Genomic DNA, 16,709 nt, shown 5'->3' with positions numbered 1-16,709 from the left:
GTTCTCCCTCCTTTACTTATGCAGCAGTTCTTGCTGCTCTAAGTACCACTTGGGGAAGACTATTTTCTTATATCCTGTCCTAACCCTCAAAAAACAGCTTGAAAGGTTATGATGCAATCCCTTCTGTTGTACCACCCTCAGAAAAAACAGTCACTACTGAGTTTTGCCTCTTCATTTCTTTCAGCTTGTAGTTATTATTATAGTTTTTATTGCCTTTGGAGCAACTGTTTGTCTGGACCAGCCAGTGCTTCTCTAACTACTCTGTGAATTCACTTGGAGTTTGGAGGATCTATTGGTTTATGTGTATATGTATGTGTATATGATATATACAAGGGTTGAGAACTCCCAGGCTAGGGACAGAAATTGCATAGAAACTGGTATAAGTGGAAACTGGTTCAAATCTGTAACATAACAGAAGTTTGGTGCACATAAACCACTTTCAAAATGGCCGAAGCTGATTGAAGATAAACCTGGGTGGATGTAGTATCAGACTTAACTGATTTGGGTTAAGTCAGTTTATTGAGCTTCTATCCCATATATCCTCCAGATTGAAACTGTCTGCTCCAGCAGAAGATAGAGGTGTGCTCTAGCTCCCCCTGGCTTCTGGCCTGGGCTATTGCAGGCTCATGGCTGCATTTCTGGAAACAAAAGTTAACGTCTCTTCACTTGTTTATCTGTTCCATCCACGCAGCTTAAACCAACCTGAAAAGATAGAATCGATTCAGCCTCAAGCCTTTTAACTGTCTATACTTAGCCCCAAGCTCCACAGCAAGAGACAGGGGAAGCAGAGATGTAGAGGAAATGAGTGATGACTGCAGACAAGGGTATAGCCCAGAATCTGATCATTACTGAAGGAAGTCAGAGCCTTCAACACTACCAATCATAAATACCAATAGTGCCAGGATCAGTCAAAGGAATGACTGTTCTAGCCTTTTTTGGTTGCTTTACACCATTACAGCTCCATTACAGCGTAATCTGTGAAATGAAAAGTTTCTTCTTAAGAGCTACCCTTAGACATCTCCTTGTTTCTTTAGTGTACATCATGTTGGTTTGTAGACCCTTTGTTCCAAATACCAGCCCCAAACCCTGGGAACAGGAATCTTAAGATTTTTTAGGGCTAAAATATTTCAAACCGTACTAATTGTATGCCGCCCTTGAGGCTAACCCTCCACAATCAACATAATACTTTTTCCTTAAAGGTTTTGTTAAAGGTCAAATGATGAGAGAATTCCATTCAAAATATAGACAATATAATTCAATTTTAAAAATAAACAGTAAATACAGCGTAACCTCACTTATAGAAATGATATTAGTCTGTGCTCTAGAATTAAAGCCTACAGAGGGCTGGAATCCTTATCAAAAGACTTTTATATGCATAAAAATAAAGAACAGGGATTATGTATTTTTAACTTTACATAGGCATGTCTGCAGGGAGTCGCATCCTTATCTCCCAGCTGGGATCCAATAACACCCCCACGGAAATGATAACACATCAGAAAAACAATACGAGAATCTGTATATACTACAGCAATTTCCTAAGAGTAGACATGGCATTTTAAGAATGTACAATTAAAGCTTTCACCTCAAAGGTTTGCCAGGCACAACCCTACTTGAATATGGAACAATTGTATTGCACATAATAAAATTCAGTCTTCCTGGCTGTAGTCCTGGCAAATTAACTGTCCTGGTAAAAGCATATCCATCTATTAAATACCTCAGAGAGTTCTTGTAAAAATTGGAACACAGAGGTATTGTTTTACAGAAGCTCAATAGTTTCTGTGAACCAAAATTACATGAAGCATCATCTGCTTTTTTTTTCCCAAATAATCTTTCAGACCATATTGTGTGCCTCCCATTCCAGTTTGGGTCTGATGTCTAAACAGTGGCTTAACAATTTTAGATCCTGGCAAAAATGTATGCATTCACTAAAGCTGTGTACAAACTTGACTGCCCAACCAAAATATTTGTTTTCTATTATTCTGCTTGAATCAGAAATATATCAGTGGATGTACTGAAAATCAATCAGTATTTGCAAATTCTCTTCAAGGATAACATTGGGAAGACTCTCAAATTATAGAAAAAGGTCCAGATCAACTAGCTCCATCAAAATATCTTTACCATCTCTATGGGGCTTAAATAATCCTCATCTACTCTAATTTTGCAGATCATGATGAACAGCGCTAGCCAGCACTTGGATTTGCCGTTGTTGTGTTTCAGAGAGAACCATTCTTGTGTCAGAAAGGTCTAAGTAGGTTTTTAATAGAATTTAGCCACCTGAGTTCTAAAGAGCAATGTAAACTGGCCCTTCTCCATGATAGTAGACTGCCCTCCATTTTGGACTGTAAGATTCCCTTAAAACCTGGGCTTCTCTGCACACTCAGAAGTGAGCTAGTTTTATCCCCTAGATGCCTTACCTACCTAAGCTCTGATGTGATCCAATTTTGTACTGGGGATATGCCTAAATTGTTGGAGGGACACAACCTGTTAGGCATGTTCTAAGCATGGCTAACTTATGTCGATGACATACACAAAAAGTGGTGGGGCCTACCTTTTGCCTGGCAAACTAGTGATTAGAGTAACTTCACAGATTCTATCAGACACATAAGCTCTTGAGGGGGGCAAGAGTTCGGGCACGCTGAACTCCTTTCCTGTTGGCTAGCTCTAACTTTCTTTGGATTTTTGAAAGTGGCTACCCTACCACATTCTCTAACTAGAACAACGGTCTAAATCTGGTCATGTGGGAGCACTCTCCCATGCTGATGGGCTTAAAGTGTAGGCATTAGGGGCACCTATATATGAGCAGCAAGGCCACTTCAATGTGCTATAATTATAGCACATTGGAGCACACTCAATCAATTGAGTCTGCTGGAATGTGGTAATTACTGCGTTCCAGCAGACTCCAGCATCTCATGTATCAGCGTTCCCACATTAAAAAATGGCAGTGGGGGCACTTTAACTAAAGATTGTTCAATGAACTTTAGTTAAAGCATACCCTCTGCCATTTTCGTTTAATGAACTTTGGTTAAAGTGCCCCGCTACTATTTGTCAGCGTGGGGATGTCGATACACGAGATGCTCCAGATGTTTTAATTAGCTTAAAGGTCCCTCCACTCCCGAAGCATGTGCATAAACACCCTTGCGTTCTTACATATAATGTGACATCTATCTGTCTATCTAGATACAGATATTAAGACCAAATTGGGTCTGTCATTTTATTTTGCAAGAGAATACTCTGCTAAGCACAAACACTTACAAAACCAGTGGCAATGTGTAGGGGGTACACAGGGGTGTACATGCACCCCCTGAGAGCATCAGTGAGCCCCTTGTCAGGCCACGCTCCCTGTTTAGCCAGCAGGCAGGGGGGCAGGCGGGAGCACCAGTGCTCCCACCCCCTGCCTCCCGTGAGTGCTGCCAGCAAAAGCATTTTGGTGAGTGCGATTGATCGCTGGGAGACCCTCCCCCTCTCCCACAGCAGTCAGCATGATTGGGACTCCCTGCCCCCAGTCACTGACTGATGTCGGGGGGGCACCAGTCGCCCATGTCCAAAACCCACCAATAGTCTATGTTGCAGACCCTTAACTCAAGCAGTTATTAACAACAATCTAGTTTGCAAAGAGCTGTAACTCAGAGGGGTCTCCTGCTCGGTGGTTCTTCACAGACAAAGATGTTAGGCAGATAACTGCCCACACCAATTGCAGGCCTGCTGGTGACTGATCAGTCCAATTGCAGAGAAGCAAATCCTGCTGCAGTGGTTACACATGTATGGCTGACTGCTGCTCGATGAAGGTGTATTTTTCCTCCTACTCCTCTTCTCCTTGATGCTGGCTCTGCACTGACATTCAAAGAAGGCTGTTGGCTTTTTGATCTGGAGCTGCCAGGCATGTAGCCTGTTTCCCACAATTTGTGGTCAGTACCACAGGCAGAAAATGACCTCTTCAGAGTATCCTTGAAGTGCTTGTGTGGGGCCTCTCTTTTGCATTTCCCCATCGTCAGTTCCCTGTACAGCATGGCCTTTAGTAGGCAGTTCTCATCCATCCAGGCTACATGGCCTCCCCACCACAGATGAGTCTGCAGGACAATTGCTTCGATACTGGTAGTATTAGCTCTTTGTAACACCCCCACGCTGGTGACATAGCCCTGCCAGCAGATCTTGAGAATGGTGAGGAGGCAGCACTGATGAAAGCACTCAAGGAGGTGTACATGGTGGTGATATAAGACCCAAGACTCAGCACTGTACAGTAGGGTGGAGATAACAACAGCTCTGTACACCTTGGCTTTGGTCTATCCCGTAGGTTGTGACTATTCCAGACCTGTTTCTGAGTCTGCTGAAGGCACTGCTAGCTTTTCAGAATCTGTTGTCTACCTTCTTGTCAATCATGGTGTCATACAAGTTGACACTCCTCAGGTAGGTGAGCTGCTTGACAGCATTTAGCTTAGTTCCTTCAATAGTCATCTTTGGTGGTACATAAGCATGGCTGATAAAGCTGGAGCTGGCTGATAAAGAACTTCAGTATTCCTCAGACTGTTGGTAAGTCCAAAGAGTGGCCGTGTGCTGCAGATCATGTTGGGTGTGGGCCACCAGGGCACAATCATCTGCAAACAGAACTTCACAGATGAGTTGTTGCAAGGTCTTTGTGTAGGCCTGTAGCTGTCTGAGGTTGAAAAGGTTTCCACCTGCCTGGAAGCAGATGCAGACACTTTTCTCACCTTCCCCAAGATTGTCCAATGCTTGCTGCAGCATCATGGAAAAGAAAATGGTGAACAAAGTAGGGGTGAGTGCACAGCCTTGCTCAACCCCACTGGAGGTCAGAAAGGGACACAAGAGGTTGCTTTTGTATTTGACTTGTCCACACTGACTGTCATGGAGTTGCCTGACCATAGTGAGAAATTTAGTTGGGCATCCAAGCTTCTCGAGAATCTTCCAGAGACCATTTTGGTTTATGGTATCAAACGCCTCAGTAGGGTCAGTGAAGGTGATGTACAGCCCCTTGTTCTACTCCCGGCACTTTTCCTGTATCTGTCTGAGCACAAATACCATATCTACCATGCCTCTGTTAGCTCTGAAACCATATTGGCTCTCTGGGAAGACCTCTTCTACTATGACGGGCATCAGCCTCTTGAAGAGGATTCTAGCTCAAATCTTCCTGGTGTTGGACAGAAGGGTGATCCCTTGGTAGTTGGAACAGCCTGACGTGTCCCCTTTGTTCTTGTAAAGGGTGATGATTACAGTGTCACGCAGATCTTGTGGCATTTTCCCTTGCTCCCAGCAGGCTATAAAGAGTTCATGGAGCTTGGAGGGCAGGGCAGGACTGCTGTATTTCAGGGCTTCAGGTGGAATTCCACCAATTCCAGAGGCTTAGTTGCTTTTTATCTGGTTGATAGCAGTAAAGGTTTTTTCCAGTGTAGGATGCTCATCTAGTTCCCCCTTAACAGGCAGTTTCTTGACTTGGCAGACTGGTATACTATGTGTTCAGCGCTAAAGAGAGTTTCAAAGGGCTCAGACCATCAGTCCATGACAAAGTCTTTGTCTATGCATAGGGTCCAGCTGTCAGAGCTCCTCAGCGGGCTTTGGATCAGGAAGGTGGGGCTGTAGTCAGATTTCAGTGCAAATTTCTTTGGTGGACTCTTTACTCTTACCATCTCAAGTGAATTTGGACTTCAGACTGGGTAATAAACAAAAGGGGAAAAGCCCTTTCTGACTGGCTAGGACTCAAAAACACTTTTCTCTGTGGGAACCTATTTTTACAGCGTCGGCTCCAGCATTGTTCACTTAGCACTGTCAATACAAACAACATGTTGCTACCAGGATATCATGCAATAGTTCAGCGGGAGGCAACTTTTTTGGCAGGCCCTCTGCTGCAAATTAGCCCTGTACCCTCCCAAAGTGTCACTCTTATCCCTTTACTCTGCCCGGTCTGCTGCTCTGCTTTCTGGTCCCAAGTCTGTAATTCTGAAGGATAAGCACACGATAGAAACAGCAAAAAGGGTTGCAGTGATTATGTCTTTATTATTCACTGTTTCCATGAACTACTGTAGGGTGGCCAATCTGGCACAAGTGCCGCAAAAGGCATGGGCAGCATTGCATATGTTGAGATAATTATATAAGGGACAATGTATCTTGTTTTTTTGCTTAATGGTGGGGAGGGTAGTTCACAGCAATATACAGTGTATGCATGTGTCATAAGTCTGGTAATATTTAATATTTTCCTTAAATCCAGTTTCTGGAATTAGGTTTCATTTTAAGGCAAGCTTCTAAATCTTCCTAGGGAAAAGCTGGAAAACAAGTACCTACATACACAAACACCAGATGACAAATTTGCAAAAAAAAAATGACTCAATTTTTAAAATTTACATCTTATGTTGTTTAAACCAGTCTCATAGTTTTGGGCGCCCTGACTTATATTTTTGAACGTTTGGGCTTGACCATTCTGAATCAATTAATCTATATCAGCTAGCTTTAGAACTAGATGTGTTTGTATTCTTTGAAATGTTACCTTTAAAATCTCAGAAACTGGAAGCATAATTTTCCTCTTCTCAGATGAATAGCTCTCATGTACCTGTAGCTCTTGGGAGGTGAAAGGAATTGAAAAATCATTATGCAAGAAGAGTCTGTGATCAAATGCAGTTAAGGCACTCAGTAACTTGTTGGCTGACTGTTTTTTTTAATGAACATGTATATCTTCAAGTAAGAATATATAATATAAATTCATTTAGGCTTGCCTATCATTTTCTTATTTTTAGATTCAAGGCTTCAGTGTTGAAAACAACCAGTTTTCCTATGCAAGTGACTGTACATCGTTCTTCTCCCCTGGAATTTGGATGGCCTTGGTGACATCAATAATTTTATTATGGATCTTGACCTATGGTATCCACATGATCATGCAGCTCACAACAAACAGTAGATTTGATGATCCCAAAGGGCTAGCTCTGTCAATTCCTCAAACAGAATAGCACTGGTTTACTTTAAAGTGCCTCAACCATTTGCTGTGAATAGCATGAGAGTTTTAGGTTCTTTCCACTTAATAGTACATGTACGTGGAAAATCATTGTTAGAATAGTTTAGTAAAACTACACAAATCTGAGTACTGAAATCTTTCTTGTAAAAATAAATAAATAAAGGGCAACACAATAATTCTGCTGTCTATTACCCATTTGTTAATAATTACTTGAGTTAAAGGTCTGAAACTAATAGTAGCCATGGATCTCACCAGCCACAGAAAAGGTCAGTAAGTAGTGCCAGCATGTTCATTATTACTGTTATATAAAGGATGTCACTAAAGTTCTTTGAGACCTTTTGTTGTTTTTAAAGAATATAAAGGGTCTATGCTGAAACTTCTAAGTTTTTCCATAACTATAAGGAATATCGCAAAGGATGCTAATTAGGCAAGAGGCAAAAATATGAAGATGTTAGCAGCAACTTCTGCAGAGACTTTGATGTGGTGGGTGGAGTAACAGCTAGGAAAAGTGGTAGAGGTGCAGAAATGAAATGGAAGCCTGTTTTAGAAATCATCTCCACCATTATTCACATTACACTCCAGAGGGGGCAGAAACTACCAAACAGCTACTTGTAAATTACTGCTCAATGGTTAAATGAAAGCAGAAATATTAAACTTCTTCACCATGTTTTAACATGACCAAATGTTCTACTGCAGGCAAGCCCTTAAAGTTAATTTTGAAAAACTTCTTACCTCTCCACCTTTTTAGCTATCCAGCTAATAGTTTGGGATAATCCTGAAGAAAAATGACATAACATTACCAGAAAGTCACTGTGCCAGTGAAATATTTTAGTTTGATCATTCCTATGATGATCCTGATCAGAGGTGTCAAAGTTCTGGCCCATGGAGCTATATCACATAGCCCACAGGGCTCCTAAACGGTCACTGATTTTTAGGGATGGGATGAGCAGGTGCAGGAGCAGGGCCTAGCACTGAATTCCACTGTACACAGCCCCACTGGGACCCGCATCAATGGTGGAGGATGAGAAACAGCTGTGTTAACCCTATAGTTCCCTGGTACCACTTGCCCTGTTACCACAACTGACAGATCCAGCCTAGGGGACCAAGGCACTTCAACATCACTGATGCAGAGGACTTTAGAAGTCTGAGTCTGTTCAGACTGAATGCATATGCAGGTACCATAAGTACTATATCCTCTCTCCAATCAAGCTGACTACTGACCTAATTCCTAAACTACACAAAAACTCTTTTGTCTTCATTGAAAATGAAGTTCAAGTCCATGTCAAGTTTGATGTCTGAATGCCTAACACAGTGATATTCAAATCAAATCAACCAATTTTTGTTGAAACTTTTCACACAAAGTTCATTTTATTGAACTTATAAAATTGAAATTTATAATTTTTAAAAAACATTTTGAATTCCGGTAGGCAAAATCAATTAGTGGGTTAGCACTTTCACTTCTGTTTTTGTGATCATTTTGCTATGATTTGTGTAACGGTTGTCAATGGACTTGAAAGATGCTGACTCCCTGTTATATGAATCCAGACTTATGTAACCTTGGCCCATGTATATAAGCCAAGAAATAAAGAACAGTTTCTTACTATCATTTCTGTGTCACAGCTTTATTATTTAGTAGAAGTCAATTATATCTCTTCCAGAAAGGAGATCTGAATCCTTCAGAGTAGATGAACCTAGAAGGGAGAATAAATTGGGGGTGGTGGCATTTGAAAATGTTCCTGGAAGCATTTGGAACCACAGAAAATTTGGAAAATGAAATCTTCCACACTGGTCTGTGGCAGGCATGGGAACTCTATGATACCCTTCTGAGCAGGAGACAAACAAAACTGCAAACTGTTGATAAAACATTGTCAAACAGTGTTCTTTGATCCACTCAAGAAAGTCAAATGAGGACACATTTGCTTTCCAAGAAACTAGCTGGCAAGTGAAACAATTGAGCCATATAAGTAACTTATTTTTGGAAAGGAACTCGTGTGAATATGTATTGAATTTGGAACCTCTTGTTGAAAGCTCTGGAGCAGGAAATGATCTAGGAAGTTAGTCTTTAGAATTGAAATGTCTAGGAATTACAAAGACCACTTCAGAAGAGACCCTGGGTTATGTGAGAGAAGGCTTATGCGCTGTACTTGCTGTACTTGGAAAAGATGTTGAATGTGGTATAACTCTTTCCCTTACATGAGGGAATGGGCCAAGAGTATATACTACCCGAGTCACAGTTCATTTCATAAGTTCTTTCCATCCTGGTTCAGCTGTGGCCACCTTGTCTTTTGGATTAAGTGAAGTGTCACAGCCCAGGGGAAATCAATGAAAATATTACCATTGACTTCAGTGAGGTCAGGACTTCGCTCTTGAGGTATAACCTTGACAGCAATCTAGGTAATAAGGAAATTCCAGCATTATACCTCACTGAGTTTATGCACTATATGTTGTCCTAAATAAAATTCATGTCAGTAAAGTAGAAGGCTTGGCAGGTGAATCTGGGTTGCATAACTCAGGTTGCATAATTCAGCGTGTAATGCTGGTTCCACTTGTGAAAACATGCCTGTTTTGTGAGTTCTTCCAACTCTTAGGCGTATCTGGAGAGTAAGAGTACTTCAATAGAAGAGATTTCCCTGGGGCCTGAGAGCACTAGTTCAGACCCCTAGAAAGTACAAAATGAATTGGGGGATGGGAGTCAGGGAAAAATAGTTTTAAAAAAATATGAACAAATACTTTCTCTTTAAAAAATAAAAATACAAGAAAGTTTAAAAAGGAAAAATGTTAAGAATGAGCAGAGATGGGAGTATGATTTTGTCTTTAAAAAAATTAAAAATCAGGGAGAAGATTAAAATGAAAAAAATGAAACCATTTTTCTTCATAAATATTTAATTACAAAACAAGCAGTGGCCAGAGAGCATGAGGCACTAAATACATTTAAAGGGGAAGCAGTATGACCTTGTATATTGAGCACCGAAGTGGGATTCCAGAGGCCTGGGTTTAACTGCTCTGACATTAATTTTCCAGGTAACCTTGAGGAAGTCATTTCATTTCTCTGTGCTTTGGTTTCTCCATCTGTATCATAGGGAGAAAGTATTTTAACATCTACTGATGAGGTATAATATAATACAGGGTAATTACAGAAATAGGCAACAGTTAAAACTTTAAAACTGGCATTTGAGAGGATTTCCTCACATGTCTGAAATTTAGGTATGTGGTTAAAGAAGAAACATTAGCTGAATAGCTTCCCATCCCTTCTGGCAGAAGACAAAAATCATTGCAGCTGAAACTCGCCCACCACTGGGTGGAGTGTCATATAGGATGCTTGTTACTTCCTCACCAACCAGTTCAGACATCAGGTAGTGGAGTGCCCATACTTTTTCCAGTGCATGAACAATACAATCTGAGGTGGATGGAGACTAAACTAGGGCAGTCAGAACCTGGGAGAGAGCAGAAGGAACAGATCAGAAGCAGTACCTTGTCAGACAGCTATGGGGGGGAAGGCTAGACAACCTGGGAGATGCAACAGAAAGTCTGAGATGCAAGGATTGCTGTTGGAAGCATGAGGCTAGTAGTAGTCTGAGCAGCAAATATAGGGTAGTGCACAGAAAACTGACAGACACTGTAGGTGCATCTATATGTGCAATTAGCACAGAGCAATAAAGTCTGGTGCATATTGCATTGCAGTTTATTGCTCCAGGGTGCTGCATTTGAATGTGCACCTGGGACCGTCAAGCTGAGTCAGAGAAGCCTCAGCTGGCAGGATGCCTGGGGGGTCAGCCTGCCAGCCTGAGGATGCTCTGACCTGGCCCAACATCCTGCAGAGGGTATTCCCCATAAGGTTATTCCAGTGTGGGGCTAGCTGGCAGGCAGCCCTCACACTGAAACACACCTGTGTCCTAGCCAGCCCTATTAGCATCTACACGTGTGTTGCTGCATGCTAATGAACTGTGCCATAAGACAGTACTTGCATTTACAAGTACTAACCTGCAGCAGAGTTAATTAATTTCCTGCAGCCTAATAGGGCCATGCATGTAGACATTGAGACTTTACTGCATAGATAATTAGACAGCTTTGCAGTAAACATCTTGTGTGTATGAGTTATGTTAAGACTGAGCTACCTTTACATGCCTATGCTGGACTGTAACGTGTTGTGTTTCAGACTGTTTGGTTTCTCCTTGAAGAAATCACTGAAGCAAGTGTATGATAAAGGGCATTTGCACCTTTTGTTTCAGAGTGCCTTAGTAAAATAATTCTCTGTTGTTTCCTTGGAATCTGTGGCTTTTGGGAACTCAGCAAATGCTTAATCCAGTCAAATCTCCGCTTCCATGGTGCCTGCTTTTGAACATAGAACACACTAGATTAAGAACTGACATTTTACGACATTCATAACAACACCTGGGACTGGGGTCATTTACAATACAAAAAAGATTTTTTGTAAGGTCTCTTGAAATGGTTTAAAACTGCTTGGAAGTGGGATACATTTTTGTAAAAATGATCTAATTTGAGGTGTCAAACTTTTAAATGTTTTTACCAATTAAAATGCTGGCAATTGCCTGGGGTGTTTCAAAATCTTCCAGGGAAGAAAGGCTGGCATTTTTTTGTTGGCATATTGAAAGAAGATTCTCCAGTCATGCCAATATATTTCTATCAGGCCTGTTATTAACAGAGAAATAGGGATGGAAGAGCGAATTCTTCAGGGTTGAGATTAAAAAAAAAAAAACCTGAAAAAATAACCAAGGAGTGAAGAACTTGCCAAGGGGTGGCTCTCAACTGTGCTGGTATGTAAGTGCAGCCTCTCTCATTCTACCTGCCTGCGCCAGTAGATTGGTATCCCTGTTGTGTGGGTGGAAGGAATAGTTACTTCAAAGAGCATCAAAGACCAAAGCACCTGCTCCTGATTTCCCGTAAATTAAGTTGTTTCTAGCTTACAGCTATCACATACTAGGACTTTATAACTTCACTGGGCCTTCCTATAAGTGTCCAGTTTGATTATAGATTCCTCACTCTAGACTGAATGGACTTCTCTGTAAATCCAAGATCTGGTATGTTTTTGAATTATTATTATTGTATTTATTTGGGGGTTTTTAAAAACCTTCTCTCAGACTTAATCTTTATTATTGCAGAAAATGGTTTACTGAATCATCATCTCTTTATCTTTTTTGCACATTTGTATCAAGTGATGTGAGAACCCAGTAGAAGAGTGTGACACCAGCTTCTAATCTGTTTTAATACTTTTTGAACTAGCTGGAAGGAAAAAGCATCATCTAAAACTGTAAAGTCAAATGCTACCTTTGATATACATGTGCATCTCCTATTAGTAAATGGGAATTCTGTGCAAGTATAAACAACTGCTTATAGATATTTTTGGAGGGAATAGGTATGTTGAATATTTTCTAATGTAATAGTTGTATTTATCCCTTATATACTGATTTTCAATAAGAGACCTCAGAGTAATATTTAATTTTTGTTTTCATTTTACAGATGGGAAAAACTGAGTCACAAAAAAGATTCAGTGATTACCCAGAGTCAAAACAGCACATCACTGAGAGTCAGAAACCCAAGCCACCCTCCACTTCTGTGTCTACTCGCCTGTCTCCTTTCAGTGAAGTAGGTAACCATTCTACTGAAAAGAATTTTTATTGAATAAGAAACTCAGATTCCTGATCACTGTTCAGCAAGTCTTGTCTCTAAGCCTTGTGTACAACTCAGTCACTTGTGTGTGTTAGAACAGCCTCAGGACAGCTTCCACTTTAGGCTTTTTTACGAAGACCCTTATTCATTGCTGAAAAAATCTTGAAGGCAGCATGATGTAGTTATGGCCCCTTCCCACCTCTCTGTTTGTATGAGGAGGATCAACCAAGGTTAAATTAAGGTTGTCCATGGCCCTAAATAGATCATGATGTGGTTCCCACCATGGCTTAGCTCTTGTGCTTAAAATGCCAGTGTCTTTTCACGGTCCTTGCATGGTGCAGTCAGTGGCGGTGGCTGTTTGCTTCTTCCAGGAGGGGGATGTAAAAGCTCTATGCTTTTACAGGTGATATCTTGGGGTTTCCTCCCCCTGATAATCAAGTATGGCAGCAAAAGGGATAACCAACACGTATTTCTGTAGTTACTGTGAGTCTCCGCACATAAACCCACTTCCTAGTGCATTGGGTCTTGGCACTGTCTCTCCAGTGAAATGCATAGTGAAGTTTATATCTCTGAGAAATACTGTTTCATGACATCTGCAGACTCAGGCAGATGCAGCTGTAATAGTTATACTTGGGTCATATTTTAATTTTTTTCTTTACAATGACAAGGGCTAGAGATTTCATTTTTAATTAAAGCTGAGATTCCACTATTGTCACATTACTGCAGGGTCAGAAGACTGCAGGCCAAGGCTGCAGTTCTGTGCTTTACAGCATTCATAAAGCAACAGAATCAGGGCCCAAAGGGTATGAAAAAAGGCAAAGCAATTCCATTTATATTTGAGTGAATATTCATTAGAAAAAATGAGGCATTCACCCTGTTTTACATATAAGTGAACTGACTAGAACTATAGTTACAAAATATGCATACTGCTTTAGCCTGTATAGCTTGTATGGCCTATTCATAGAATCGTAGAAAGTTAGGGTTGGAAGGGACCGCAGGAGGTCATCAAGCCAACGCCCTGCTCAGAACAGCACCAGCCCCAGCTAGATCACCCGAGCCAAAGTTTTATCAAGCCGGGTCTTAAAAACCTCCAAGGATAGAGATTCCACAACCCCAGCAGTATGATTGATGTGTTTATGTCAGAGTTTCCACTGACTTACAACCTACTGATATTTTTGGGAATACACTAAGTAGAATTTAGCTTTTAATGTTTCATTGCCTTCTGTTGGATTATATAGAGCATTTTCAGCTAACAGTTGATACACAGATACTGAAAGGAGAGGGGAAAAACTGGGCTTGGGGGTGGGAGAGAGAGAGAGAAATGACTGCCCTGATTTTGTGTGGGAAATGGAAAATTGCACATTTCCCAAATTTAGCTTGATCTCAGTTCTCCCATAGTTTCCTATACAAAACACTTGGTAATCAAAAGGGGTTGTGATCAATAGCAGGACAGAGAATTGCTTTGGTAATCCAAGCAAATCAGCTTGGATCAACGATTACATTTTCTACAGTTTGAAATCCAAAACTTGTTCCTGGATTAAGATACTGCACAAATTGGTGCATATGGATTAGAGGAAATACTGGATTTACCTAATGCACGACTTCAAAAATATTACCTGCTGCATATTGGTTAACCTTTGGTTAACTTCCATGAGCTAAGTACTTCCACCACCTTTTCAGAAAGGTGAAGGATGCCTTCCATCAGGTCACTGTCTTCAACTGGCATTACCAAAGGTTTCATTTCAAGGATTAGGCAAGATTGTATGTTATTCGTTAAGCAACAGTTGAATCTCAGCTAATCAACAGTGTACAAATCACTTACAAAACCAGGAATGGATCCGGTTACTTTGCAACCAGAGTCTCATTTGAAAAATTGCTAATAATTGGAAGTTACAAAACCATCAGTTTTACTGCCAGTACATAAACTTAAATGGGTATTGTTGTATGTTGTTTTCTCCCTGAAGTATTTAGTTCAATGCTTTATCTGAGAGAAAAGATGTGCTCTGATAAGCTCCAAACCATATACATAAAGGTATCATACATAATAGACAAGAGGCATTAAAAATGCACAGTATGGAGCTCTAATAAAAAAAATCATTTTACGCCTGCTGATAGTTACTAGTTAAGGACCAATGGTGTATTTGGGTGCAGTACCAGAAGCTGGAAGATAGTGTCTTGCCTAAGGCCCTTGCAGTTTAAAGAACTGCTTATTAAAAACATTTAAAGTAGCTATGGGATAGAGACATAGGGCTCAATCCTATTTTACTTTATGTGCCTAAATAGCATATTCAGGGTCATGAAACTGCAGTTTTTGGGACTTACACCATTTCAGATTCTGTTTCACTCTGTGGCAACACTGAATCAATGTGTGTGCATAGCTACCAGCAAGGAGGAGGAATGAAGAGTCCTCACATGCTGTATACAGTCCAGTAGTCTAGTGGTTAGGGCACTTTTCAGGGTGCAGGAGTCCCAAGTTCTAGGTGCCTAGAAGAGATTCATTTGGCCTATTTTCCAGTGAAGTGCTCTGACCACTAGGTATGGGTTAGATATTTTCCAGGCCCACGTCCAGCCCTGCAGTGGACATAGAGTACATATAACAGTATATAACTGAATCTGCATAGGTAAATATTATAGAGGCAGGAATAATCTGGCCAAGATACTAAAGCTAGCTCACTTTTGAAAAATGCCATAGGTTCTTGAGGGAAAAGACCTTTTTAAAAAAAAATGATATCATCAGTTCAGAGGGTAACTAACCTAACATCACAGTGCCCGCAACACTCAGGTAGTAGTAGTTCATCAATGATCTGGAGAGAGATGCCAATGCATGGTACAATTACCTGAGGTATACAGTGACCATATTTCTTCCCAAGTCATAAAATAGGACACCACACTCCCCACTCTCAGAAATACTCAGCTGTTTTTGTGTTCCAGTTTCAGTTCAGTGCACTAGAGAGAAGAGGGGGGAGGGTGTGTGAAGTTGGGAGAGCAGCGGGGAGTGTGTGTGTGTGTGTTCATGTGCATGCAAAGCACTGTGGGATCCTGGAGGACTGGCGTTCCCTATTGCACTCTTTGACTAGAGAGTATCACTACTCGTGCATTTCCACTGAAAATAGGACAGCATTTGATAAAACCAATGACAAAGTCTGACCCTGTTAGCTTGTAAAAGCTGGGCCAAAGCTGGTATAGTTGGAGACCGGGAAGTCAAGACCTAATTTTTCTATGTTCTGTCTTGTCTTTCAAACTCACCACAAAAGGAAGCACTTGTTACTCAGCTGTATTTATTGACGATTTAGCAATGTATCTGAATGGAGCAGTGGCCAGAATCTAGCCTCTTATGGAAACTGCTGGGCCTCAAATTCGTGTGCGTTTAACTGAATTTCAAACAACAGTTTGGGTGAATTCCAACTGACCTTGAAAAGGCAGGTATAGCCAGCATCCTTTAACTTATGTAGGTGGCTTAAAATAAAGAAACACTAGACCCACGCATCCCTCAAAGAACAGGAGTGTTGACTCGTTGTAAACATGTCAAATTATGAGAAAGTTTAACAGCCACTGACTAGAAAAAGAAGAGGAAGTAAAATAGTCATTTAGTCTAGCCCAGAGATGGGCAATTATTTCAGGTAGAGGGCCGCTTACTGAGTTTTGGCAAGCCATTGAGGGCCGCGTGACAGACAGCCAGGAGCAGATAAATATTAATTTTCTAAATTATTTAGGGGCACCACAGGTCAGATAGAATGGCCTGGCAGGCAGCATCCAGCCCACAGGCCACATTTTGCCCACCCCTGGTCTAGCCCCTCTCTTGTTCCTTTCTGATGGGAACACAGAAGCTGCCTTTTGTAAACCAGGAGAGCACTATTGGGTTCCTTGCTACCCTTGTAAACTAAGACTTGTAAGCATATGAATGATATATTATGTTAAATAGAGCATGAAACAGAGTTAAGCTTTCTAATATTTCCTTTTTGTTCTGGGTAAAGCATAAACTCTGGGACAATGAGCTGTATCCTGACCTGCTGCAGGATCAGGATGGCCCACCTTCTGATGTCTTGCTTTCCAAGTGCATGGGAAGTAAGATGTCCTTTCTCTATGAGCAGGTATTAGGCAAGTGGTGGTCCTTGCGGTTCTATGA

At 41.1% G+C, this 16,709-nt stretch overlaps 2 protein-coding genes across 3 annotated transcripts in view; both read left to right on the top strand.

Moving 5' to 3' along the window:
* Positions 1-8,561, top strand: part of ATP6AP1 (ATPase H+ transporting accessory protein 1) — a 93,319-nt gene extending 84,758 nt beyond the window's left edge. The window contains exon 10 of the mRNA XM_019543448.1: positions 6,741-8,561. Coding sequence (XP_019398993.1) covers positions 6,741-6,950 — 210 coding nt within the window. The 3' untranslated portion in view covers positions 6,951-8,561. The remainder of the gene's footprint in view (positions 1-6,740) is intronic.
* A 3,900-nt stretch (positions 8,562-12,461) lies between these two features.
* Positions 12,462-16,709, top strand: part of SLC13A1 (solute carrier family 13 member 1) — a 94,477-nt gene continuing 90,229 nt past the window's right edge. Inside the window, exon 1 of one of the 2 annotated variants that reach the window (XM_019543446.1) lies at positions 12,462-12,559. The gene's annotated coding sequence lies outside the window, so the exon portion shown is untranslated. The remainder of the gene's footprint in view (positions 12,560-16,709) is intronic. The other variant, XM_019543447.1, reaches the window with a different exon arrangement.

Source organism: Crocodylus porosus, unplaced genomic scaffold (genome assembly GCF_001723895.1).
Source record: "Crocodylus porosus isolate Cpor-Errol unplaced genomic scaffold, CroPor_comp1, whole genome shotgun sequence".
Taxonomy (NCBI): domain Eukaryota; kingdom Metazoa; phylum Chordata; order Crocodylia; family Crocodylidae; genus Crocodylus; species Crocodylus porosus.
This window is presented reverse-complemented; position numbering and strand designations above follow the sequence as displayed.